The sequence below is a fragment of the Trachinotus anak genome, unplaced genomic scaffold, assembly GCF_046630095.1.
Source record: "Trachinotus anak isolate AG129_WGS33_773 ecotype Australia unplaced genomic scaffold, CSIRO_AGI_Tana_v1 ptg000028l, whole genome shotgun sequence".
Classification (NCBI taxonomy): Eukaryota; Metazoa; Chordata; class Actinopteri; order Carangiformes; family Carangidae; genus Trachinotus; species Trachinotus anak.
The window spans coordinates 12,572,101-12,598,906 of record NW_027273879.1 but is presented as its reverse complement, the minus strand read 5'-3'; the positions used below and the strand labels follow the sequence as shown (position 1 = coordinate 12,598,906).

Here is a 26,806-nt window from a genome sequence, read left to right as displayed (position 1 = left end):
ATGTAAATCTGAGTAATTTATAGACCATAACAATTGAATAAGTGAATAACTACAGGACTGTTGTTGATACATTCCATAGCAGCGACTGAATCTACCTCATAGGGACCATAATTTGTCTAGTAATTACAGACAAGGCTCCAGCTGCCTCCATGATGGCACAATGAATGAATACAATCCAATAGACCTCTTTATGGTATGCCATTCAGTCATTAACTACTAGGCCTGTATGGAAAGAATGACATGAGCACGTAGTTAGAATGTGCTTCCTTTTAGAAAGAACAAGGAAATGAGCAGAGACTCAGGTTTTACATGTTTTTCATAAATGTGTACGCACAGGCTGCATCAAAACCGCAAATTTTCCTCTTGGAGCTAATCTTGTTATTCAGATGACAGAAATCATCAGTCAGGTAAAAACAACTTTTTTCATACAGAGGATAGGTGAACTTGAAAATACAAGTCCCATAATGCAATGCCAAAACAACGCCACAGGAAGCACTTCATTGAGTCACTGTTGCATTGTGGGTAGGCGGAAAAAGGCTCAAAAAGGGACGCGAAAGCGACGAGCGCACGTTGCGGAGTCTCTCGAAAATAAAACAACAAAGAAATCCGTTTTGAAGACAGAATCCAGGTAAACGTCTCAACAGGTTGGATAAAACAACATTATCACTTAGTTCACCCAACAGTGGTGTTTGTCTTTGTGGTTCGTTGGAGCTCATTCATTCACTTAGCAAACATGGCTCCCTGTATTAGCCGAACTCAACGTTTCTACTTTAAAAAAGAAACAGATATTGGTGTTAAATTGACTGTTTAAACCGTGTTAGTGTTTGGTTTTTATAATGCACTAGTATTTAGCTCAAAATAAATTGTAGAGGTCTTTGCTCTTGGTAAGTAACAGCGTTATTATGTAAATTAGCCTAGCCAGCTAATGTGGCTAATTTAGCTAGTGGTTTAAATTCTCTGCTTCTGCAGAGATTGAAGATTAAGATAAAATTTAGTTTTGCATAAAGTTTACCATTCTCACACCAAAGAATGAATCGGCTCATTGTAATGATTCAAACACTAGTTTCAGTCTAAGTATCAGCGCTAAAGCAGCACGGAAAGGGCTAATGCAGTTAATAGGTTCAAATAACACAAACATTTTGACTGACACAATTCGCGGTTCAGCAATTTAAATAAGATAAAGTACAAGTACTGTTTCACAATATGGCTGAAATAATCAGATATGGTGACAAAAACAACACAGGTGATTTTAGCCAAATTGCCCAGCAGCTCCATTGTTAAAAGATCATGAAATAATTATAGGTTAGAGAGAATAGGTTAGCATCTGAGTATTGTAACATGTCCTACAATGCATGTTGTGTTTCAGGAAGGCAGTTGAAAAATGTCCATCGGCGTACCAATCAAAGTTCTGCATGAAGCAGAGGGACACATTGTGACCTGTGAGACCAATACAGGAGAGGTGTACAGAGGCAAGCTGATCGAGGCGGAGGACAACATGAACTGCCAGGTTGGTATTTAATAGTAAAACATGAATGAATGATAATCATAAATGAATCCCCCCCTTACAGTCTGTTGTCAAATTACTTGTTACCCTTTTTTGTGTAACTTCATAGAAAGTTTGAATCTTATTGGACACAGTACCTGATCCTCAAGTACTGTAGTCTTGAATCCAGACCCTGGCTGGTTAGAAATATGATAAGAAATAAATTCAACTGTTTTTAGTATAGAAAGGCCAGTTGTGAACCACTAATTTAAGAGACTTTTGTTACACATACAGGTATGGCTTGCATGGCCATGTTTAGCTCTATTTTAGATTTAAGTTTTATTAAGCTTCAAGTGTATTGGTGCCTTTTTAGCCTAAAGTGTTCACATGTTAAATTAAAACACCAAAGGCACTGTTAAGTAAATGATTGGATCTTTCATGTAGCTAAAATTAGATGACATCTTCCATTACTACAGATGTCCAACATCACAGTCACTTATCGTGATGGGCGGGTGGCACAGTTGGAGCAAGTCTACATCCGTGGCAGCAAGATCCGCTTCCTGATCTTACCTGACATGTTAAAGAACGCCCCTATGTTGAAGAGTATGAAGAACAAGAACCAGGGTTCTGGTGCGGGAAGGGGCAAGGCAGCTATTCTCAAAGCACAAGGTGAGTGGAATGGTTTTGGACAAGTGTCTCTTCGACGATTCAAAGGACACTGGGATTTGTTAGCGTCATCAGTTCTTGGCAGTTGCACATATTTTCTGCAGTTTACTTTGTTAGTCTTCTACTGTCTTTTGCATAACAACAAATTAGCTGGAGAGAAATGCTTTCCACAAATGCGACTGAATCCCTCATGTTGCCAGTCAATGCATTTACTTTCTCTAAGCACTTTAATGATACAGTGGACATGTTTAGATTTCTAGGGAGCTTAATCTATGTATTTGCATTTTCACACAATATTGGGGTTGCCAACCCGCGGAGGTGAGTGATGCAGATTTGAACAGGCCTTCACTTAAAACCCACAACATTATACTAACCTCAGAATTATATTAAGGTGAAAATGAGGACATTTCCTACTTACACACAGTGTGAATACAATAATGTGGACACTGGTATATTGTAATTCAGTGGACTAAAATAACCCTGCATTGAACAATATCCTGTCCCAGCTTTGGGGCTGTGTCAGAGAGGCATTGATTCAATTCTACTGAATTGTTTTCAGGCTACAATTTGTGGTGGTGTATTGATTTCTATTAAGACACACCCAATAATTTGTCCCCTGGGTAACAAGGCTACAAAATCAGATTTGTCTCAACATCTCTCTGACAAAAACTTTTTAGATTCACAAATGTAGTATTTAATACATGCATATTTTACTGCATTGTGTCGTAAAATAGGTTTTTTATAACTGTATCGTCCACCTCTTGAATATTTTCATGTACTTTGTAGATCTATGTGGCGGTCCTCTCCTGAGTATCTTAAAATTTATGAGCCCCTAGAGATTTCTGAGACCTGTCATTCCGAGATAATTTCTCCTGACCAGTGAGACACCTTGTGTGTTATTTGAGTCAAACTGATTTTTATAAAACGTCTTTTGTCTTGTGTTTTTCTACAGTGGCAGCAAGAGGCAGGGGCCGCGGTGGAATGGGAAGAGGCAACATCTTCCAGAAGAGGCGATAACTGCTGCAGCTGTGTTAAGATTTTTGCTTTGTATAGTCTGTTTTTTTTCTTTTTTTAAATTTTGTTTTCTTTGGATTGGATATCTTTGATGTTGTTTGCAATCCCATGCTTTGCAGGTTATTGCTTTGATTTTCATTTTTTATGAAAATAAACATATTTCAATTTGATGTGTCCTATGCTTTGTTTGATTCAATGCACTATAGATAGTTTTGGGTACTTCATACCAAGGGCTGCTCTTCATTTACTCACCTCAGTCAGCACCCTTCCTGTCCCAGTTGGATTTTGCATCATAGATGGATTTATTGCTTGCATACCCAAATAAATTGAGGTGAACGTGTGGAAAAGTATTCTGTGTGATTAGGTAGATGGACCAGTTACACCTTGCATGTCATGACTATTAACTAATTTGCCTAAAAATCGCTCCATTAACTTTCTTTCCTCAGGCTTTGTCATTGAGAATGTAAACCAATCCACATTTGTCGCTGTGATGAGACGAAATGTTAAGTCACTATAAACTAAAACAAACAAGCTTAGGTGCATCCTGAATAAGGGAAAAACAAATCACCCTATTTGAGGTAGTAACTTGATCAGTTATAGCTTATGTGTGCTGTGGAGTACAATATTTTTTAAAGTTGGGTGTCATGCTGTTTGACATCTGAATTTCTTTGCCTTTTTTTTTTTTTTTGTCAACAAAATACCACCCAAGCCTTAAATAGTATTAAAAACTGCACAACAAAGCTGGTGTTTAGTTCAGGGTGCAACTCTCCAACACGCCGCAGGGGGGAGCCAGTCGGCTGCAGAAACCACCGAGAAGACCCACCAAGTGTTTTACAAAGACGCCGAGAGTCAAACGAAACGGACAACAAGAGGAAGCTCACACGTCCTCCGTGTGTGTGTGTGTGTGTCTTAAGTATTGGTGTACGTTGAATTTATTACACTACCACACCGCCCGTTTTCGTCAACACTTCCTCCATGTGAAGCACGGGACCTGTGAGCTCGGCGGGATTGGTCCATCACCGCAGCGGTGCTCGGTCTGCCTCGGTCTCCGCTCCTCGAACAGCTAGCTAGCCGTCTCCGCTCACACCGCAGCCCGGGGGAAAGGAGAAGGGACCTCTCATCTGTGAGCCCATGGCCTAAGAAACACGTCTGAGGTATGGCTTTGTGGTTTTTTTCACGGTACGTGTCGCGGTTTTGTTGTCTCCTGCGGCTCGGTCCTCGGATGTAGTGCGGACGTTTCTCACAGTCTCACTAGCATCACTGACTCCTGCCCGACAACATCTGTATCTCGCCAGATGAGGCAGCTGTTAGCTCCGCTGCTTGGGCTTCAGAGCTAAGTTAGCTTGGAGGGACCTCAGGCGACGGTCGCAGTCGTTTTTCCCTCTTTAATGTGAGGTAATCGCTGATAACAGGGGCGCTTGCTCCCCGTAGTGTTATGAGTGAGTTAGCCATTACTGCTAGACAGTGTTATGTCAATTACACACGACAGTATAACACGCAGAGTCATTTATATTTATGAAATTGGAGAATTGGAGTCTAATACCGCAATAAAATTATTATATAATCATTATTATTATTATTATTATTATGACTCGCCTTTTACAAGTCATTAATTAACCTTAACGTGTCCACTGCCTGTCTGTATGCACCCCATAGTAATTTGTTTTAAAGTAACAATTTTCCAGTAATTTTCCAGGCTTTTAAAATGTATTCAGATCACACCTAAATCCACAGGTGAAGTTATGACAGGAGCTTAAAAACGGACTGGTAACATTTGTGATTAAACTCTATGCCCACATCTTAAAAGTACACTAATGTGGTAACAGACCTGAAATGCATCTTCTTCTGTTTATGCTGGCCATCAAGTGAACAGTACAGCTTCCCAAATGGTCTCTGTAGGCAAACTGGTCGCATCACCTTGTTTTTGTGAAGAGTTAACGAAAACTAATTGAGATATACTGAATGGCACAAAAAACATTAAAGTTTGGATATTAAGGAAAAAATATTGAGTTGAGTTGACTTGTATTAAGTAGAGCTGGGGCGGGGGCAGTTAGTTGATTAATTTGTCCACAAAACTGCTTTGATAATCAATAATTGTTAAGAAATTTTTCAAGCAAAGTTCATTATCATTGTTAAGTGAATATCTTTGGGTTTTAGGCTGCAATTTGAAGTCGTGACTTTGAGTTATGGGATATCATAATGGGCATTTTTCACTATTTTGTGACGATTAATTGAGGTAGTAATCTTTAGTAGCAGCCCCGATATCAACTGTGTTACTCTGGTTGATTCAGAGTTGGTAATGGGTGAACAACGCCAGAGAGCATTTCTTGACAACAGTCCAAACTTCGATGTATTTGGTGATAAAATATCATGGCTACCGATCGAATGGTTCAGATTCTCAGTAATATTCAGCTGTGATTGTGTGGTAACACTGCAGTTAAGTTAGTCGACGACGCTCATCCCTCCATTTACAGGAGCTTATCTCTTGCACGGCTCCGCAGATCGCTGACAGGGTTGCCCTGTTGATCTTTTAATGAAGCTGGGGATCCTCCTCTGCTCCAGATGGCCCTGTGTTGTACTTGTATGTCTGTAGGACCGTGTCTGTGTTGTTATTAATGCTGTACATGGCTTGGACCCCCGCAAGCTCTGATAAGTCCTCTCCTCCCCCTCCCCTCCTGCCCAGAGAGTGATGGTCAGGTCATGTGACTTTTGTCATCATAAGAGGCGCAGTACGGCATCTGGAGCAAGGCAGCATCTGTTGATGTTTCACAATACTCAAATCTAACTGCTTGTTCTCCATCAAGCTGCTGTGATCACCAGGGATCAGGGAAGTTTGGGGCTTTGGCGTCCAGTTCCTCTATCCATGATATACAGTGGCTTTGTCTGGGAACTTTAGAGACATTGACTGGAGGCAACACTTTTTCAGTGCATTACGGTCAGAAACTTTTTTTTATCTTTAGTGCTTGTGTGCGGCTAATCCTAGAAAGGATGTCTAACAAGCAGGGATTTTTTATTTCAAGTGTTTTGCTGAAAGCTTGGCTTTTGAATTTGTTTGCATCCAACCTCCCGCTGATCTGGTGTGAGAGGTGGATAACATAACTAATACAGATTTTAAACATTACCTGATTCCAAGGTAATGAATTATAATAAGTGCTCGGCTAACAGCAGTATGTAGTCTCAGAAACTCGCTTCCCATATAATGGCTCCTGACACAGAATCATCAACAGAAACCAACTCAGCTGGAAGTCAACTGATTTCTCATGCTGCTGCAAATCCCGCTGGTCAGACAGTGATTGCTAACATTACACCGCAGAAGATGAAATGAACCACTGTCCAAACCCTGCTGGGAGGAGAATGAGATTGGCAGTGATATACGGTAGTATGCCCTGCTATTAGTGACATAATGTAATGACTTTATACCAACACCAGTGCTGGAGCTGCACAAGAACCTCTTCATGTGAATGAAAACAGGCCTTGATGTATGCCTTATCTCAGATCAAAGTAGGTCAAGCTTGGTAAGTTGCCTCTCTTCCCTGGATATAAAAAGCCTACTGTAGCTGGTGCATTGCCAGTTTCATCCAGGGTCATGTCTCTATTTTTTTCTGTACTCCACAGAGGTTAAGTCCACTTATCTGGGCGCACTGTATTGCTTTGGTGGCAGTGATGATATGTGTTAAAAGTCTAATGAGATTTCAAGAGCGTCTATTTTCAGCTGTGTAAAACTAGGATCATTTTACTTGGACAGTAAAAACCCCAAGAGTGTCTGCTTTTAAGAAACTCGGAGGTCATAAATGTCAGATGGTAGATAGACCTTGAGGAGGAGAATATTTAGTCTCTGCCAGTGATAAGCAACACTCTTAATGTGGAGCATTTGCAATGAATATTGGGTATTTTAGGAAAAGTTGAAAAGATGGAACATCTGGAAAATGTTGTTACATCCAAGATTGACATAACATCCCACAATAATGACGAAGGAGTGCGTTTTGTGATGGCGGTTTTACAGTATGTGTGAAAGCGATTAAAGAGACCAGTTGGTCAAGAAGACAAGGAAGGAGTTTGTGTCCATTAGACGGTTATGCTTGATATCAGCTTCTCTGTGAATGTGTGGTGATTCTTTCTTTTTTGCTAGTTTACATCACTATATATAGGCTGGCAATGAAGGTAGAGAAGGCCACCTGGTGTGGGTGTCTCTTCCCACACACGGTCCTCATTCTGAACTTGGCTGTAGCTCCCACTGTCTTGTTTTTCTTATGGCTTCCCTTTGTTTTCCTGCGTCTGTGAGATTTACTCAGCTCCCACACACTGACACTGCTGCAATCCTGTCAAAACCATGACGAAAATCAAGGAAATGTCTCCGTCTCTTTCTTTCTTTCTTTCTTCCTCTCTTCTTCTCTCTTCCTCCCTGCTTGGCTCTTCTCTCCATTCCTCTCACAGTTAATGAGCAGATAATAAACTGAGTGGACTTGGAGATGGAAATGGCCCCCTTGAAATTATGCAAAGAAGGTTTTGGTTAGATGCTGTGCAGATAATATTTCACCATGTTGTATAACTGACACCAAAAGCAGACTGAACCATTGCTTTTACAGATGCATCAAATCTGTCCACTTAGAGCTGAACTTGGTGATGTTAGACGTGTTTGCATATATTAATTAACACTTAACACAATGTGTGGAAATAGTCCAGACTCCACAGATGCTTCATATGGAAAGAGCTCTACCGACTTATGTTTCAGAGCTAGTGCACAGCATCCCTGATTGTTTTTTCCCCCACACCCTTTCATTACACCCACAACTTGGTTCATGCTGGTTAGTGAAACACTGCTCTGCAGCTGTGTGCAAAGGTAATTAAACGTTAGATGTACATATGAATTTTTATCATACTTTGTCACAGGGTTTATGCCAGCCTGAAATTATTGCTGGGTAAAAAGATACAGTCACCCTCTGTGTTCTGTTTAATCTTGACTCCCACTTCACACTTGCTTTAACTCAGTTCCTGCATTTGATACATAGATTGAAACAGTGCACAGAGTATACTTTGGTAGAGCTAATTGTTGTTTATCAATATTTGTTAATCATGCATAATATAGTATATACTGTTTCTTAAAGCCTCTCTCAGTGAAGTGCAATTTTGGGATGCAAAGTTGTTGTGTGTTTGTGTGTTGAACCAAAGCAGGATGTCAGTATTGATTAAATATGGTCTTGGGCTCCATCTCTATAATCCAGTTCAGGCAGCACCAGCAAACTGTGGCAAAAATCCAAAGCTAATTCTCTGTGAGTGCCCTCCTGGTGATTGTGCATAATGTAACAGTTACTAGGATGAATATACCACAGAAGAATGTTATGCTGTGTCAGTAGAGCATGTGTAAACAGGAAACCACATATCTTTTAATGTTAAAAAAAAATAGTGTTGAAGCTATTGGCAGCTTGTATGCCAACAACTGATATTAGTTGATGTTTATGTACACTGTAGTCAGCAATTTGTTTCATTGCATCTCCATCAAGATAATTTATGTTTTAAACTATGTAAAAACACTCTACTATGCTTAATATTTAGTTTAACATGATTTCCCCACTTAAAAAGTGAAAGAAAATCAAAAACTGGGGCTACACATCTACGCTTACTTCCTCAATGAGAAATCTGGATCAGTGCTTGAGCCCTGCCCACCACCGTTGCTTATGCTAGGTTGCCAGGTGAAAGAGCAGAGCATGTCAAGATGGTTAATGGAGGAAACATCGGAGAGACTCAGCCATGTGTTTGAGCCTCAGTCAGACTTAGACTCAGATGAGGAGTCTGTTGTGCACCAAAATCAGTGACTAGCAGACATATCAGAAAGGTTAGTGTAGTTAGCATCTTTTATTTGTTTACTCTGTTTGTTAGCCCGCAACTGCCAGTGGCTGACACAGTGTTAGTGGTTGCACTAATGCAAACTATCACTCTCTTTACTGGCAAGGTTTCGGGTTTATTTTGCACGCCACAATCCCTGCAAGTTGATTGGTTCCTTAGGTTATATGACGTGTGAAACCCTGGCTGTCTGAATCCATTTTTATGTGACTATCATTGGTTCACTGTAGGTCTAAAGAGGAAATACTCAGTCTCATGATATGTCTTGTATCATATAAAAAACGTTGTATGGACATGTTTAGGTTAAAAATATCGGAGGAGGTGTATGCTTCGTGTTTTTAGTTGCTACATTATGCATTTACAGTTATATTTTTCATTTGGCAGATGCTCTTGTCCAAAACGATGTACAAATGAGTGAATCAAGAAGCGTTTGAGAATAAGTGACACAATGCTTAGATCCAAATTACACCTGACAACAGTGAGGCAAGTTCGCAGGTGCATGAAGTAAAAGAGAGTGCAGAGCAAATAGTTTTTTTTTCTTGACAGATAGAGAGTGAGGGAGATAGAAAGAGCATTTTATTTGGATGAACACTTGGCAGAAGGATTGTGAGTTGGCACTCTTAGAAGAGGTAGGTCTTCAGGGGATTTTTGAAGACAGAAAGATTCTGCTGTGCGAATGGAGTGAGGTAACTTGTTCCCCCACGGAGGGACCACAGGAGAGGAGTTTGGATAGAGATACCCTGCCTTGCAGTGACAGCAGGACGAGTTGCCATTTATTGGCTGATTGCAGTAAACGAGAAGGCTCTTAATCTTCAGTGAAGGGGGTTCAGGCAGGTGGGTGCTGTGCTAGTGGCCACTCTACAGGCAAACGTTAGTGACTTGAGCTTAATGCGAGTAGCCACAGGAAGCCAAGGGAGAGATTAATGAAAAGCAGAGTGACATGAGCTGTTTTTGGCTGAAGGAAGAGCATATGTGCCACAGTGTTTTGGCTTTACAGTGCATGCTGGCAGCCCTGCCAAAGGAGTGTTACCGTAGTATAGGTGTGAGATGACCAGTGCCTGTACACAGAGATGAGCAGCACAATCAAGTCAGATAAGATCTGATCTCTCTGATGTTACATAATGCGAAGCAATATGAAGCACAGATCCTTGTGGTACTCCAGTGGAAAGGAATTGATGTTTAGACTCTTCTCCTTGCCATGCCACTTTGACCAATCGCTTTGTGAAGTAGGACTCAAACCAAAGTAGCGCTGTACCCTAGTTCAGAGAGGGTGGACAGAGGGCTTTGGTGGTTCTCTGTACTGATTGCCAACTGGTCAAGCAAGATGAGAACTGATGACTGGGCTTCATATCTGGCTAACATCAGCGTATTTATCACTGACATCAATGATTCTTGCAATCAGTTTGGAATAGGGTCCAGGATACAAGTATGGGGACAGCTCTAAAGCAGAAGTTTGGAGATACAATCAACCTCAGTGGGAGAGTAAAATATATCAAGTGAAGAGGGGGAGATATAGATGATGACCGCCACCTTGTCAGTAGTGAAGGTCACTGTTGTTGGCCAAGAGAGAGGTGGCAGGTGGAGGAGGCAGGTGAGTATTTTTTTAGGGTATCCATTTAAAGAGGACACCGTACAGTACTTTTTACTCCCTAAGGTCTTCACTTGTTAGTAGAGTAGAAGTCTAAAAGGCCATTGTTCCCTACATGTATTTTCTTATTCTGCAATTTCTACTCTTGTGTCTTAGGAACCTTTCTCCCTGCAGTTCCCATCTGATGGAGCAGTGGTTGTCAGTCTTTGTGAAGAGGCACCATGTTTCCTTGTCACGTAACTCCCTGGCCCTCTGCTGAGTCCCCGGCCTCCTGCGGCAGTCATGCACCCCCAGCGCAGCCTTCACAACCCCTTCCTGACCTGCTGTGCAGCTGTCCCGCTCCACCTTTGAACACCCACTCTGAGACACCCTCCCCGGACCCCATGGAGTCCCTCATTGTAGTCACGGAGTACGAACCCAGCAGGCCACCTGGAGAGGCTGGGGAGGAGGAGGTAAGATGAAACACACCCAGGTAACACTATATCTCCCAAATGTAACCTAGTTGGACATTTAGGTTTCTGCTGAATGAAATGATTACTTGACACATGATGATACATGCCCATAGTTAGTAAACACTTGACCGTAAGTGTTGTCACTTTAAGATTATTTTAATTGACATTTGACACGATCTCAATCACAGTACATTAATGTGAGAATAATTTAAATGTATCACATCTCAGGTAGAAGAAATGGACAGTTCTGAGACGCCTGAGCCAGCTTCCTCTGTGGGGGCAACTTTTCCGACTCCTTCCTGTGACCTGCTGTCCCACACAGTTGGCCGGTCAGAGGCTTTGCTACCTGAAAGCCAAGAGCAAAGGGGAAGATTAAACCTGTCAGACAGGAAACTATCTCTGCAGGAGCGCTCGCAAAGTGCAACATCACCCTGCAGCTCTCCGGGACTCAACGGGCGCTATATTTACCCATCGTTACCCTACTCGCCCATCACATCACCCCACTCCTCTCCACGCTTGCCCCGCCGACCCACAGTGGAGTCCCACAGTGTTTCTATCACAGACCTTCAGGTATGAGGCTAACACGGTTCCAGCTCCAATCTGAATTGTTTTAAAGGCTTCTTACTTAAGTTGATCTTACTGTTTGCAATTTGCTGTAGCAACATCAACACATAAAAATGCTAAAAAATGACTATTTGCTATATTGATACCAGTAGTTTTATCTGTGATCAAGAAATCCCCAAAAATGAGCTAATATGTGGTTACAGCCAATGTAATAATAATTGTGATTATATAATTTATGATTTCTGCACCATCTGACCGGAACATTCCCTTAAGGACTGTGCATTGCGTAAAGCATTACACATGAACGAACAAACTAACTCATGTTCACACAGAGCCAGGCTCTTGCGAAGGTGCTCCTCTTGAACATCTGTTAGTTTATCACAATGTCAGCATATCGCACTTGAAAGTAAGCACAACTACATGTGCATGTGTCTTAAAAGCAGCAGCACACTGGTAAAGACTGAACTCTGTGGATGTGAAGGTAAGGTTTTACAGTATACTGTAGCTGTGACCCCTGTAATGCATAGATGCAGAAACCTGTAGATGTCATGCATTGTAGGTAGAATTAATACACAGAATTACATATTGTAGGTGTGAAATATTTTCAAATATCTTCTTGTGGTGAAGACTCCTTGCACTGACATTACTGTAAGGTATGTGTTATGTAATGCTCCAATTCTCTAAATTCTATATTTACATCATCTTACCTTCTTTCTTGGCACTGAAGTCTTCCAATCATCTAGTCTCAAGCCCAACAATTAAATAAACTACATTTAGAACTGTACTTTAAATGAGGAGCTGGTTTAGTCACTGCACCCCAAATTTGTATGAATTATTCTTTGTAGGCTGAGCTCTGTTTGTTCCAAGCAGTGTGGCCACATCAACCCTGCTAATACACCTGTAGTAGACTGCCTAGTTCCCTCTAATCGCTACAAAATATGCTACAAAACCGCCATAGCCATGCAACACATCCTACCTCTAGACTCACAGGCACCACCGCAAGATTAGCAGATAGGATTAGAGGTAAAGTGCCGGTCTTTATTCTGGATTTATCCATGTTTACCTTTGATGAGTTGCTTTACGGTTAACTGCAAATCTCTATTTGTCAAGGTAGGGGTTTTACTCAAGATGATTGATTGAACTAGGGTAGTGATTGCACAGTCATACTGCCGTGCTGACACGCACATGAAATTTGTGGCAAGTTGGGAGACATTGAGCACCCTTGGGAACGTTGATGCGTAGAAGACTCCACTTATGAGCTGAAAGTGGAAAAATAAAAACTAAGGGAAATTTAATGAACCAGATTTCATATAGCGTTCTAAGGAAAAGCAGAACACTCGTGATGTAGATCCATCTAGGGTATCGACCTGCTAAAACATGATGTGATTTCATTTGAAAAGAAACAAATTTCTCCTCCTCTTTTCTCTTTCTTTCTTCTCTTCAAGGACTGTGTTCAACTCAACCAGTATAAGCTGAAAGATGAGATTGGAAAGGTACCATCAGAGACAACTCACTGATTGCTCCCTTTCACTGACTCTTCCATTTTCTTCTCCCTTCCGCCTACTGCATGTCTGTCAAGTAGCGCACATCATCAAGGACACGCAGTAACAGTCTCTGATATCCTCTCTCCCGGCTGTCCTCATTTCCCAAACTCTGTGTAAACTACCAGGCCATGGGAGAGTTGGAAGATGGATGAGAGGCTGGTATAAATAGCGCTCTCTAAGGGTTGTGCAAGGCTTAGTGGATACGAGTGTGTGTGTGTGTGTGTGTGTACGTGTGTGTGTGAGTGAGTGAGTGAGTGAGTGAGTGAGTTAGTGGGAGTGTGTAGTTGTAGGCACGTTTCAGATTGTGGGTTTTCTGCATGTAGGTAGGCATGTTAATGTGTGTGGTGTTGTGTTCAGCGGAGACAATTAGAGCCTTTCAGGACTGTTGGAGAGGCTCCTGTTATCAGACCATCTCTGGGATCGTAGGATGAGCCCTGTGCTGCTTCTCCAATCTGCTCCCCCAGCAGGAACTGATCCTGCTTCCCCCACCCCTCCTCTCTCTCTCTCTCTCTCTCTCTCTCTCTCTCTCTCTCTCTCTCTCTCTCTCTCTCTCTCTCTCTCTCTCTCTCCCTGTGTTTGTTTTTGTGCATGCATTTGTGCACACAGGCTACTAATTGGGCCTAGTTTTTATCCTGAATTTCCTGTGTGTGGGCAGGGGGGGGGGGCTTGATAGCACAAACCAGATCCAGTTTCCTTAATTAGCCTGGATTCAAAAATGAAAGAGAGAGGGAGAGATGATTTGAATTTCTCTGTTCCCACTTTGAAGCAGCTGGTACTCTTTCAGTGTACACTGTCAGCCCACTCACTTCCCTCATGTGTATGCATTTGTGTATGTGTTCCTGTGGTGTATTTGTATGTATGTCAAATGTTTGCTTTGCACATAGTGTTAATTTTTAATTTTTTTTTTTTTTTTTTCCACACGAAAAATTAACAGCTGCTCAATCTCACTTCACTGGCTTCTGTTCTTCTTTACTTACTCCTGAACCAGGGCTCCTATGGTGTTGTCAAGCTGGCTTACAATGAGGATGACAACACATACTATGTGAGTTCTTCCCGCACACACAAATACAGATGTGATCTCTTCTCAACTATTAACACTGTCTCTGTTTCTCTCACTTCTCTCTCATTCTTTATCACTTTTCTCTCCCTCTCTCACACAAACACAGGCAGACCTCCTAATAATCAAACCCCCCTCGTCACGTTCACTGGTGTGACTTTATGTGAAACCTTCACATTTGAAAAAGTCTCCAGTTAATTGTGTCCTTGCTGTGCTGCACTGTAAAAACAAATCAGCTCAAGCTTTTCTGTTTTCTGCTCGTGACTGCTGCTGCAGTTCTCATTAAGCTGCTCGATATTGACAGACAATGACATGGCGATTATTTTAATATTCCTCCCAAGTGACAAAGCCCACATGGCACATTCAGTGATTATATCATTGCCATAATAACTGAGGGTATTGAGGCTATTAAAAAAAACCAGTGTTCTAGCCCCGAGCAGGGAAAAACAGCTGAGCTGTGTCGCACTGTGCTCTCAGGTCAACACTGCCTTGATGGTTGTCAGTTAGGTTAACTGTTTAAGAAATGGTCAGGGAGCTCTCTGACTCGTTACCTGTTACCCACTAGACATGTGTAGGGCATGAATGTGGGCCATGCTGGTAGTTGCAGGATACAGTTAGCTTTCACGTGGCATTTAAATCATATTGATATTTTACAGTCATGTGCAGAGACAGTCAAACCTAAGACTGACCAATAAAATAAATACACACACGCACACACACACACAAACAATCGGGCATCTAAAAAAATGGCAGCTATATTAGATGTTTGAAATAATGTAAAGGATTTGTAAATCATTATTATTATTTAGCAACTATAGTCACTAAAATAACAAATTATAAATGACATTATAATTATGTATGTGTTGTATGTATCTCTATATTGTTTATAGGTTCAATCAGAAAACATGCCAAAATTTTACTTGTGTTTAACATCTTAATTTCAAAATCAGATGTCAAGTCAGTTTTATTTCACAGATTTGTCTCAAAATAAATATTTTCTCAAGTTATTGTTACTGCTAAACATTATCATTAGTGAGTTAGTTAAAGGTAAGGAATGATGAGTCAGTATACATTAATCGCATCCTTTCACACAAGAAGTCTTGCTTTTGTAATGTTTGGTCTGATGATTCTGGTCAGTGTTAGTCACAGATGGTGAGGAGAGGAATTCATAGGCCCTGGGATAGTCATCTGTAGGTGTGTGAGTGGGTGCGCTGTCGGATATGCAACGCCTCACTTCGCTGTATCTTACTCTTCTTTTTTGTCCACCTTTCTGTTCGTCCTCTCTTTGGATCTCTTGCCCACTGGGCTCTCCCGCCCCCTCTCCCCATTTCTCTTATCCTCCCCGCTATCCAAATCCATCTCCCTTTCTCTCCTGTAGGCGATGAAGGTGTTGTCCAAGAAGAGGCTGATGAGGCAGGCAGGTTTCCCACGTAAGTCCGGAGCCAGGGGCAGATGGTTAACACAGCAGAGAGCACAGTCTCTTTGTAATGTTACAGTGGAGCATGAACACGGCATACCAGTACTGAAGCCCAGCCTGTCTTTGGTCCTATCAGTCATCCACCTTCCCTGACCTGTCACCTATGCTCACCCATATTGTTTCTCTTCCTCATCAGGGAGACCTCCCCCTCGTGGAGCCAAAGCAGCCCCCGAGGGTCCCCCTCATCCTAAAGGACCCCTGGAGCGGGTCTATCAAGAGATTGCCATCTTGAAAAAGCTGGACCATCCCAATGTAGTAAAGTTAGTGGAGGTGAGTGCTGTTAAAATGTACCTTTTAATTTAGTTTTGCTCAGAAATGTTCCAGAACATGTTTTAAACGAAACTGTGTCATGATATTGTTTTCAAAAATCAAGTCTTCCAATCCATCATGGATTTTATTTCAGGGAGAAAAAGTGTAGGCATGACTGTAGATTTAAATTAAAAAAAAAAAAAAATCAGGACACAACATTTGAGTGACAAAAACAATTAGGCCTGCTCAAGATAAGGCAAATTAGACAAACAGGCTTTTGATTGCATCTCTTCTCTCCAAAGAGTAACAAAGATATGCTGCCAACTCGCTAATGGAACAGTTCGGAAAGAAGCCTCAGTAAAGTGTCACAGAAGAAAAGATAAAAGTTAAAACAACTGTATCTATTAAGGATTATTTCAAATTACAACAGAGCAGTAATATCATTTGAACACATCTGTATGAAATGACCGTGAACATAAAAAGCCTCAAATGCAACAAAACTGCATTATACTGTAACATGTGTTTGTAACATGGACAATGATTTGCACAGAAAACAATCTAACAATTTTATTTCATTTTTTACCACATACAAAAGGTGATCCTGTGTGTGTGTGTGTGTGTGTGTGTGTGAGTGTGTGTATACACTAATTTTCTGTGTGATTTGGTGCCAGGTTTTGGATGACCCCAGCGAGGACCATCTGTACATGGGTACGTTGTGGCCAGTCTGCCAGCCTTCAGGATAACACAAACACACACATGCACACACATACAGTTGGTTGTACAGTCATGCATGATGCAAGTATAAAGAAAGAAGGTCACTTGAAACTCATATTAAAAGATGTTTTCAGTTTGTTTGTGTCCTTCATCACTAACCTCATGTGTTTTTCTGTGACAGTCTTTGAGCTGGTCAAGCAAGGGTAAGCTAAGCCTCTTTTATGGTAATGATTGTGACACTGGAATGAGCTCAGTCTCATTAGTTATGATTGCTAATTGAGTGTGTGTATGTGTGTGTGTGTACCTGTTAATGTGTTTATGTATTCAGGGCTGTGATGGAGGTGCCGTCAGATAAACCCTTCAGTGAGGACCAGGCACGTTTTTACTTCCAGGATCTGCTCAGGGGAATCGAGTATTGTGAGTCTTCCATACCTCCTGTTATTCTTCCCCCCAGCTTGTGACTGCATTGTATAATGCTAAGAATGGGGTAATTGGGAATGTGTTTCTCTTGGATAATTTTTACGGCCCATCACAAAAAGAGAAAACAAATCATCTATGATTCAAAGCGGATTCAGTGTTGATTCAGCTGGAATTTAATATAATGGTAATAATAATAATAATAATAAACTTTATTTGTAGAGTACCTTTCATACAAGAGATGTAGCTCAAAGTGCTTTACAATACTAATTTGATTAGACAATAGAAATATAAAACAAGAAAATTAATAAATAAAAACAGGAACCAGTAAGAATTGTAAAATATGAGAGAATTAATTAAAAACCAAGTGAAATAAATAAGTTTTCAGCTGTCATTTCAAAATGTTCACAGAGCCTGCGTCTCTTATAGATTATATATAGATTCTGCTACAGACTCAGATTAGTTTTGACTTGAAGTTTAACTGCAACTTAATTTGTGTATCCCTGGCACTTTTCAATTCAGCCTTAATCTTCTTTAAGGCTGACAGACACTCATTTTTTTAACAGACCATTACCTCTTCAAAATAAAACAATCTTGTTGCACATCCCCAAATCAGCTGAATACACAGCAAAGATAAAGAGTAAAGATAAAGAGTTTATATTATATACAGAGCTGTAAATGCCTAAATTAAAATGATATTACCGTGGTATCAAGATTAAGGCTCTTACTGCATTTATCAAGATCTGCCCTCGTCCTACAGTTCTTCCCTGCCATTTACACAAGTCCCTCCTCTCTGCTGTACTTGACTGTAGCCAACCACAGGGCTCGTTTCACATCGTCTCTGTGGCTTTTAATGTATTTCAGCACAGGAGAAGAGGTTTTGCATGACGTGTCTTCTTGGAAACTAGTACTGAGGGAAAGAGAGGGAGGGCTCTGCACCAGAGACACTAAAACAGCCAGATATTTTTTTCCTCATTATAAGTTATGATAACTGACAAAAGGCTTTTCAAAACAAAAGTATGACACAGTTACTTTTTTGGTTTTATACATCTTAAGCAGGAATGGTGCATGTGATCCTTCCTGCTGATGTCTGTAATTGCTGAAATGTCCGCATGCCAAGCCATTTTCATTCAAACCAACAACTGATTTGTTCACAATAAAAAATTCAAATACTCAGACCGTGAAAATGTTATTTTAAGATCCCCCCTCACAATCCAGACTTTTACTTTTACTTTTAAAAGAATATTTATCATCTCTTACCATAAGCAGATTTTTACAAATGGGACTGTGTTACTGTAATAATGAATATTTTCTGTTTCATCAGTACATTACCAGAGGATCATCCACAGAGACATCAAACCCTCTAACCTGTTGGTGGGAGAAGATGGACACATCAAGATAGCAGACTTTGGAGTCAGTAACCAGTTTGAGGGAGCTGATGCACTGCTGACAAGCACAGTGGGAACACCTGCTTTCCTTGCCCCTGAAGCACTCTCTGAGACCAGAAAGAACTTCTCTGGAAAGGTACTTAGCTCGCTAGTGCCCTCTGGGGATGACTTTCAGAAATGCAGGGAGTTTTTCTTGGTTTTAAAAATAATTTTCATAGTCATTTGTTGTTTTCATTTGTTAGTTTTCATATTTTTCTTGGTACTAAATACATTTTTGTGTATGGTGTTATACACAAATTATACACTATACACTATACTAAGCTTTTTTTTTTTTTTTATTCAGGCGATTGATGTTTGGGCCATGGGAGTGACGCTTTATTGCTTCGTCTTCGGAGTGGTGAGTCTGTGCTCTTGCGAAAAACTGTTTATTTAAAGTTTTCTTCTCAGTGACAAACTGCTGATCTTCCACTGAAACCAATACTTTTCATTCATTCACAGTGTCCCTTTATGGATGAGCGCATCCTCAGTCTTCACCAGAAAATCAAGACACAACCAGTGGTGCTACCTGAACAGTCAGTTCTGCTCCTCCCGTCATTCTATGTCAGATGTATAAAAATTATATAAATTGCCTTTATTTAAAATGGCAAAATTGTTCAAGGGTCACCTAATTTTCTGGTTGCGAGTTCCAGGTGGTCAGAGCACAGAAACTAAAGGCAAATCTCCCAAGTTCAGTATAGGGGTATGGGACTTGCATGGAAAGCCAGTCAGTACAGTACATACAGATGCTGCTGGTCTCTCTTCTCCCTCTCTCTCTTCCCCCCTACCCACTACCACTCCTTTCTCCTCTCCACCTAAACGGTCAAGGCAGATGGCCAACCACCCTGAGTCCAGTTCTGTTTGAGGTTTCTTCTGCTAAAAGGGAGTTTTTCCTCCCCGCTGTTACCAAGTGCTTGCTCTTTGTGGGAGCTGTTGGGTTTCTCCTTATAATAATGTATATGTCTTGACTTTACCCTGTAAAATGCCTTGAGGTAATGTATAGTATGGTTTGGAGCAATACAAATAAAATTGAATTGAATTGAATTAGAGTTTGGTATGGTCCAGAAGACCAGTCCAACATAGAGGTAATATAAGAAGACAGCTTCCCAGTAAACAGATCCTTGTAAACAAACACGTCTATGAGACAGAGAAGACCACCCAACTTTTCCATACAGGATACAACGATGAGTAAAGTGAGCATCACCAGCGATAAACCTAAGGACGCATTGATAAACAGCATCCAAGGGTTTAAGAGTGGAAGCAGAGGGATGCCTATAAATCACATCTACATAATCTAGAAGAGATAGAAAAACAGCTTCAACCATCTTTTTCCTACAGAGCAGAGTTAGTAAAAATGTATCCAATTTACATAAAATAAAATATATAATAAATAAATAAAATATATATATTTTCTGTAACTCTCAATATTGGATCTAATTACAGTGGAAGCATCCAGTACTTCAAGCTCTAGAAAACAGCCTAAACTTGCTTTTTTGTGCAGTACAATATAATGTATCATCAGTTTACAAATGTGCATGGCAGTTAGGTACAGATGAGATAATAACATTAATATAGATTGTTAAAAGAACTGCACATAAAGCTGAACCCTTAGTTATCAATAAAAACTCTCCCTGAGTGAGTAGAGAGAGAGGTGATTCAGGAACCAGGCACAAGCACTTGAACTAAAACCAACAGTATTTAATTTATTGATTAGTAGAGCAGAGAGATGAAGGGAAAAAAAAGAGTCCAAATTGTCCTCACCAGTAGATTTTTCTTGGGATCAGTGCTTTGAAGAGCTTTAATAACTACACGGACAGGGACAGGATCAAGAGTGAAATGGCGGATATGATGAGAAGAAGCTACATGATGAAATCAAGATTAACAGAGTGATGGTCGATGTTAGAAGAAGGGGATTCACTATTCTCACCCTCAAAAATGTGCCCATTGTCTATTAAAGACAGAACAGATCTTTCTAAGATCATGTAATAAACAATTACAGTGAGTAGCCAGGGAGGCAGCAGGATTTATTATCACTGCCCAGTGGTTGTTGTTTCTTTAATTAAATGGCTGCTTGTTAATGTCATACATCAGATATGCATTTTACAGGCTACTAATTTATTTGATTATTTACGTAAGTAGTGATTCATTTCCAACTGTGATTCCTCCTGTTTCATCAGTGCGGACATATCAGATGATCTCAAAGATTTGTTGCTGAAAATGTTGGACAAGAATCCAGAGACCAGGATATCAGTCGCACAGATTAAGGTAAACACTCTCTTTCATCACTGCATGCAGCAGTGAGGAGGATGAAATGTGTTTGTGTTTGTCATGTTGAAACATTATAACCTGTATCCTGCACAGCCAAACTTGATCTACTTTAAAAAGTCTTTGCACTTGCATCAGTTCTATAAAACTTGTCTTGGTGCGTCTCCAAAGACACGGTGTCTTTGTGTGCGAAGGACTCAGAATGACAGACATAAAAAAAACTCCTTTGTTCTTCTCATGGTCGCGTCCAGGTGCACCCATGGGTGACAAGGCACGGTGCCGAGCCCCTCCCCCTCGAGGATGACAACTGCTGTATGCTGATTGAAGTGACCGAGGAGGAGGTAGAGAATTCTGTCAAACACATCCCCAGCCTGGCTACAGTGGTGAGTTTATGAACTTGTTTTTGTCACATTAATGAACATCATAGCCAAACCTGGGCTCCTGTTGTGATGAAGTGAAATAATGAATGAATTTCTTTGAAAGTCTTTGTACATTTGCATCAGTATATAAAGCATATTTTTGAAGATTCTGATATTTAATCTTTTTTTTTCCAAATTTCAGTCACATTACACCACCCTACAACACAGTCACTGCACCACTACCACCTACATCACTGACCTCTCAGCAAATTTATTTTATATAAGTTACATTGATTAATTGTGCAAATGTTGCAAAAGTATGAAATGAATTAAAGCCTTTCAGTGCTTTGTTTCTTGTGTGAACCTCTATAACTAGCTCTTAAGTTGAAAGGGACGACACAACATTAATTATGAACACACCTGCTCACTGTCTGAACAAAGTTAAATGTAAAATCTGCTGCCATGTTGCCATTTGCTGTCTCAGTGCAATGATCTGTGCTGTCGAGGTACATTATAGGTAAATAATGTGCTGCTGTAGGATGAGAGATTTTGGCGTCTGGTAAAAACATTTAACAGCAGATACGTTTGTTCGATGCTGCAAAGTAACAGAAAGCCTATTAATCTATTTACATCACAAAATAAAAGTTACTACAACCCCGCAGTCGTCATACAACAAAACATAGTTTAGAATGAAAGTGAAGCTCTTCTTCTTTGTGTTTCTCATGATGTTGTGATTTCTGTATTGTTCACGATTCTCTTTCAGATCCTGGTGAGAACCATGCTGAGGAAACGCTCCTTTGGGAACCCCTTTGACTGGGGCCGTAAAGAGGACCGCAGCAGTTTGTGTGCTCCAGGGCAAACACTCACGTAAGCAAACACAACAGGCTTTAAAGTCAGTCTCTGAGGTTTTGCAGTGATATTAGGACACAGTACTCATAGTAGTGTGCTGTCACTACCATATTCTCACTTAGAGCTTGTCAAGTAGACTGTTATTATTTCTCTCCTCCCTCTCCTGCCCTGCAGGAAAGGCAGAAGAGGCAATGTGAGATACTGCTACATACATTGTAACCAAAAAAGGTAAATAACTTTAGGACAAACTTTGCGTGCTGTAGTTCTGTTTAAGTGGTAGCAAGTGTACTTAAACACCCTTGGCATGATAGAAGCAACAATATTTCTCAGTGTGGCTTTAATGGTCAAATACTTCACTGCCCTGAGCTTGTAGAGAGTCTCTAGTCTCTGCAAGAAGATTTACTGTATATTTCTGTATTTTCTTATTTCTTATGCCTGGTATTTCCTATGCTTTTGGTGACGCATGTGCTGTATTGTGCAGAATATCCCATTTAATTATATATGAATTATTGCAATTGAAGCTATTTAGATCATCTAAATATGCTAAATTTGACTCACATAAGCTACTTTGTAAGAATAAGTCTGCCAAGTGAACCAAAGCGGCAGTTAGATACTCACAGAATTATATTTTACAAGCGGTGGACAAATATCATTAGAATCTGCACAATCTAATGTTTTTAGTTGACACTGTGTCAGAGAGGTGTTGATACAAGTTCGCAGTAATACGTGATGTTGTGTTGTGTGGATTTGCATCATATTATAATGTATTACCGTTTAATATGGCCATATAAAATCCCACCATCCTTATAAAACTTTGACCTAAAAAATAAATGCACAAATTAATGCTTCTCTGACACAATCAAAACAAGCTTATCTTGATAAGTTTTTACTCATTCCTTGCATGCAGCATCCACATGTATCCAAAGGACATGCCTGCAAAATAATGTCTATGTCTCTCCTTGACAAAAATGATTCATTTCTTTAATATAACTGTTCCCCGTTTCCTTTACCACCTACTGATATTTTGTTGAATTTCCCCTTGTGTATGATAGATGCTGGCCAACAGCTTGACAGGTGTCCTTGGTGCCTGCTGCCTTGCATTATATAACAGTTAAATAGTTGGTTTCAGTTCCTAACGTGAGCTTAATAGTATTTATTTATCTGCTCAGTGATATAGGATTGAGAGCGGCTACCCCTAACGTTGCTACAACTAATGCTGTGTCTGTGGTGTGTTACTTAGGAAGCAGGAGAGCGGTGATGGCATGAGGAGTATGGACCTGCCCTACGTGGGAGAAGATGAGGCTCTTTCCTGATGCAGAGGGTTTATTATGCACGCTGGTAACTGCCTGCCTGCAACCACACAGCACGACACCCCTTTACTCACAGTTTTATACTGGCAGCCTACACCTACGTACGTTTCCTGGGAGGTGGACAAGCGTGGCAGACGCAGAAAAGGAGAAATTAAAGCATCCAAGGCACTTTGACGACCACCTGCTAAGCTTTTATTCCATTTCATAAGGCTTAGTGTGGGACTTGTGACAGTCACGTGGGATACTTCCAAAAGAGGATCCTCCTGACCCTTGAACTTGTCTGCAGCTCTTACCACCTTACCCAGTGTCCTCTTATCCTGCATGCATTGATAGTCCTAGCATGCTTTGTCTCAGGCTTCAACTGTACAGTTTTGTGTTTTATTGTAGTGTAGACACTTGTGTTTCTCCTTGTCTTTACTTGATTATACTTTCAGGTGCATAAGGGCATGGGAACAGGAGATGATGATGGTTTGTTGGGAGGGATGGTTGTCTTCACCATCACCTCGACGTTCTCTTTAGCACAGCAGGTTTCCTGACGATGATTGTCTGGTTCACTCTGCTTCAGAGTAGCAGTGCCCAGTTTTGTAATATATTTTCCAGTGAATAATGTGTACAATTTTCCTGAAATGAAAAAGGGGAGTGATAAAATGTTTACTTCATTGAATGCATGTGTTTATTTTCCCAATGCAACTCTGTATAAGCTATTTATAAACACTGGCACGCTCATAGACACACTTGTTTGATGCAATTTTTCTTTTTTCAGTCTTACCACTGGCTCATTATTGAGTGTCCTATTTACTACAATCAGTAGAAAGCTTTAAAAACACTTGATACAGTGCTTTGTGAACAATCAAATTCATCATTACTGCATACAAGATAGCATAGTTAAAAATTAGATTTTCTTCTTTTGCAAAGCTTTTGCTTCTAGTGAATCTTTTTTAAGTGCACAATCATATGATTTTTAGGTGTTTGCTATATATTTTTTAATTCATAGGGCTGCAACAAATTGAGTAATGAAGGTATGGATGCATATGAGGAAAACGTTAAATATGTTGGTGCAAAATTACTCTGTAGGTTAGAAGGTTTTTTATGTTTAAACTGTAAATCACTTTTCTCCAATCGTTTGGACATATAAGGTTGTGTGATGTGATGCAGAGGAACAGCAGAGTTTCACGTTTCAGATGTGTCATGCATTTGTTTCACTTCTCAAAGTGGATGTGTGTGTAGACTGAAAACAGAAAACAATGCCTATTCAACCTCAAGTTAAAATTGTGAATGTTCTTACTGTTGTTGTTTTGTTTTGTATTGTAAGAATTGCTGATGTTCTTTTAAAACCGCACATTTTCAAGACACCAAAAACCTTCAATGATGTATGATGTTGTGAAGCCACTTAAAAAACAAACCTTTAAACTATTTGTTCTCATTGAACTACGAGAGCTGGCTACGGCAGTAGGTTTCGAGATGGAAGCATAGTGCAGCTGCAGACTTTTTGTACAAATCTATGCATATCTGTAGAAGTGTTGAACTGTCGTAAAAACTGTTGCCATCTTTGGTTGGAGGAATAGGCCACGCTGGAAACATTTCTAAATAATTATAAAGTACTTTTTTAAAATTTATTCATGTGTTTCATTTTAGATAATCCCAAAGCAGAAAATGTACATTTTTCCACTTTTGTTCTATTTGCTTTCTCTTTGTTTTCTTCATTTCCTGTCAAGACATTACTGTTTATAGATAAAGTCACTTGATATGTCTCTAGTTAACATAGAATATTGACACAATATTGATTATAACGTGATGCTTCCATACACTAATAACTTATGCTGAGTGTATGAGAATGTATGAGAAAGGGACTTTTTTTTTTTTTTAACCTTACTACTTGCATGTCACTCTGAACTGTATGTACTTTATGTCTGTTTTTTTTAAGACTAGTACTATGCATATGATGTGTCTTTCTCAGTATGGTGCAATGGTATGCTCTGTCAGATTGTCACATACAGTGTGAGAACTCAGAGGATGGATGAGGAGGGCTTTATGAGGATGACTAATTCTTTATATCTTTGCTAAACTGATGTTTAAGTCTAATTAACTTGTGCTCTCCACTATGGAGGGTTGCAGGTGGTGACTACCAATCTGGCTTTAGATTTCCAGAAAATTGCCATACTGAACTTTTAAATTTTATTCCCCTCCCTTTATTTTCTTTTGAAAACTTAATGAGTCCAGAATATTTTAAAGCCCGTCATTGAGTCAGAAATTTAATTGTAGAAATGACTCAATTTGTTTTATACTGTGAAATGTTACCTCGTTTCAACATACTTTCCATATATTTATGAAAGATTATACATTCTGATATACTGTAAATTGCTGTAGATTATTGTTTCCAATGTAAGTTTTTACCTTGAGTCAAATAAGACAGGCATTAGGCTTTGTTGTGAATATTTTGCCCTCCATGACCAACAGGAATGAACTGAAGGACAGTTTGGGTCTGACTGCTCGGTGACAGTGCAAGCCACAAAAACAGCTGTATGATAAATATTTTATACATACAATATTTAAACTTGTAGTTTGTTTCAATACAGTCCTTGCCCATTCTCGTCAGAATGGCCAGGCCACAGTGAGTGATTAACCTTTATTGTTCACATGATTTTGAATTCTATAGTGTAATTAATTTTATTAAGAGCTTTGGGGGCTCTTTTCCCCTAAATGCATGCCAACATACTGAACACATACCACTGTATTGTCATAGCATGAGAGGTCCGTGACAACAAAATTGGACCTTCAAATTAATTATTCTATACATACTGTATCTTGTTCATCATTTGAATAAAATATTATTGCCTTTCTGTAACGTTTTGGTCTGAATGTTATTCGGTTTTGTCCTTACAGTTTCAGAAACAGAACACTAGAGTGTGCTGTGCACCATAACATTTATGAAGCTGTGGACTGTTCTCGAGAGCCTGAATATCACATTGTGTTCCCTATGACAATATTTCAACATCTGTCATATTCTTCCACCTTTTTAAAATGTAATGCACTTAAATATTTACAATCAAACATTACTGATTAATTGGAGCATGACTCATTATTTAAACAGACAATTTTATGTGGTCAGTGCATCTTTTTACTTGCTTATAGAATTTGTGTTTACTCAACGGAAACCTCTGCATTCGAATGCAGATCTCAGTGACCTGAGCTGCAGTTCCTCTGTTGGCCACTAGATGCTGAAGAAGTGATATTTACAGTACATGTTCCTTCCTAGTAACAATGCAACATATTTACATAACACCTCAGGTGTTTGCCAGTGCCAGTTTAGAGAAATATTTCAGAATGAAAAGGGGGTCTAAGTAAATTATTTTGTGTCATTAAAGATTGATAATGGCCCTGTTAAATGGTGAAAAGTAACAGTTGATTCAATTACTATTCATATTCCAAGAATAAAAAGATTTGGGTTAAAAACTCCAATAAATGCCTAGATCTCCTGCAGAATAGTTTTCCGTCAACTTTTTCGTAATGTATGTACTGAATATTCTGTGATG

The 26,806-nt window shown here is 39.9% G+C and overlaps 2 protein-coding genes across 4 annotated transcripts; both read left to right on the top strand.

Moving 5' to 3' along the window:
- The first annotated feature begins 471 nt into the window (after window positions 1-471).
- snrpd3l (small nuclear ribonucleoprotein D3 polypeptide, like) lies at window positions 472-3,333 on the top strand. 2 transcript variants are annotated; one of them, XM_071466244.1, is made up of 4 exons: window positions 472-628; window positions 1,367-1,507; window positions 1,960-2,152; window positions 3,102-3,333. In XM_071466244.1, exons 2-4 carry the CDS (start codon window positions 1,382-1,384, stop codon window positions 3,164-3,166), a joined length of 384 nt encoding a protein of 127 aa, XP_071322345.1. In that variant the 5' UTR covers window positions 472-628; window positions 1,367-1,381; the 3' UTR covers window positions 3,167-3,333. The 2 variants fall into 2 exon arrangements, with proteins under 2 accessions (XP_071322345.1, XP_071322346.1); XM_071466245.1 differs by having other exon boundaries at window positions 505-628; window positions 1,371-1,507.
- A 686-nt stretch (window positions 3,334-4,019) lies between these two features.
- On the top strand, window positions 4,020-26,113 carry LOC139611508 (calcium/calmodulin-dependent protein kinase kinase 2). Of its 2 annotated transcripts, XM_071466241.1 has the most exons (18): window positions 4,020-4,317; window positions 10,749-11,044; window positions 11,273-11,614; window positions 13,054-13,101; window positions 14,141-14,194; window positions 15,588-15,639; window positions 15,823-15,956; window positions 16,607-16,643; window positions 16,831-16,852; window positions 16,978-17,066; window positions 18,391-18,590; window positions 18,798-18,851; window positions 18,953-19,026; window positions 20,668-20,755; window positions 21,007-21,138; window positions 21,878-21,981; window positions 22,138-22,191; window positions 23,204-26,113. In XM_071466241.1, the coding sequence occupies exons 2-18, from the start codon at window positions 10,814-10,816 to the stop codon at window positions 23,274-23,276; spliced, it is 1,788 nt and encodes a 595-aa protein (XP_071322342.1). In that variant the 5' UTR covers window positions 4,020-4,317; window positions 10,749-10,813; the 3' UTR covers window positions 23,277-26,113. The 2 variants fall into 2 exon arrangements, with proteins under 2 accessions (XP_071322342.1, XP_071322343.1); XM_071466242.1 differs by lacking the exon at window positions 22,138-22,191 and having other exon boundaries at window positions 4,025-4,317.
- The last annotated feature ends 693 nt before the right edge of the window (window positions 26,114-26,806 follow it).

Bases quoted from the DNA above. Each gene is read 5' to 3' on its own strand.
- snrpd3l (XM_071466244.1), top strand. From the start codon at position 1,382: ATGTCCATCGGCGTACCAATCAAAGTTCTGCATGAAGCAGAGGGACAC. The intron at 1,508-1,959 runs GTTGGTATTTAA...CCATTACTACAG, and splicing joins AGGACAACATGAACTGCCAG to ATGTCCAACATCACAGTCAC. The intron at 2,153-3,101 runs GTGAGTGGAATG...GTTTTTCTACAG, and splicing joins AGCTATTCTCAAAGCACAAG to TGGCAGCAAGAGGCAGGGGC.
- LOC139611508 (XM_071466241.1), top strand. From the start codon at position 10,814: ATGTTTCCTTGTCACGTAACTCCCTGGCCCTCTGCTGAGTCCCCGGCC. The intron at 18,852-18,952 runs GTGAGTCTGTGC...ATTCATTCACAG, and splicing joins ATTGCTTCGTCTTCGGAGTG to TGTCCCTTTATGGATGAGCG. The intron at 21,982-22,137 runs GTAAGCAAACAC...CCTGCCCTGCAG, and splicing joins GCTCCAGGGCAAACACTCAC to GAAAGGCAGAAGAGGCAATG.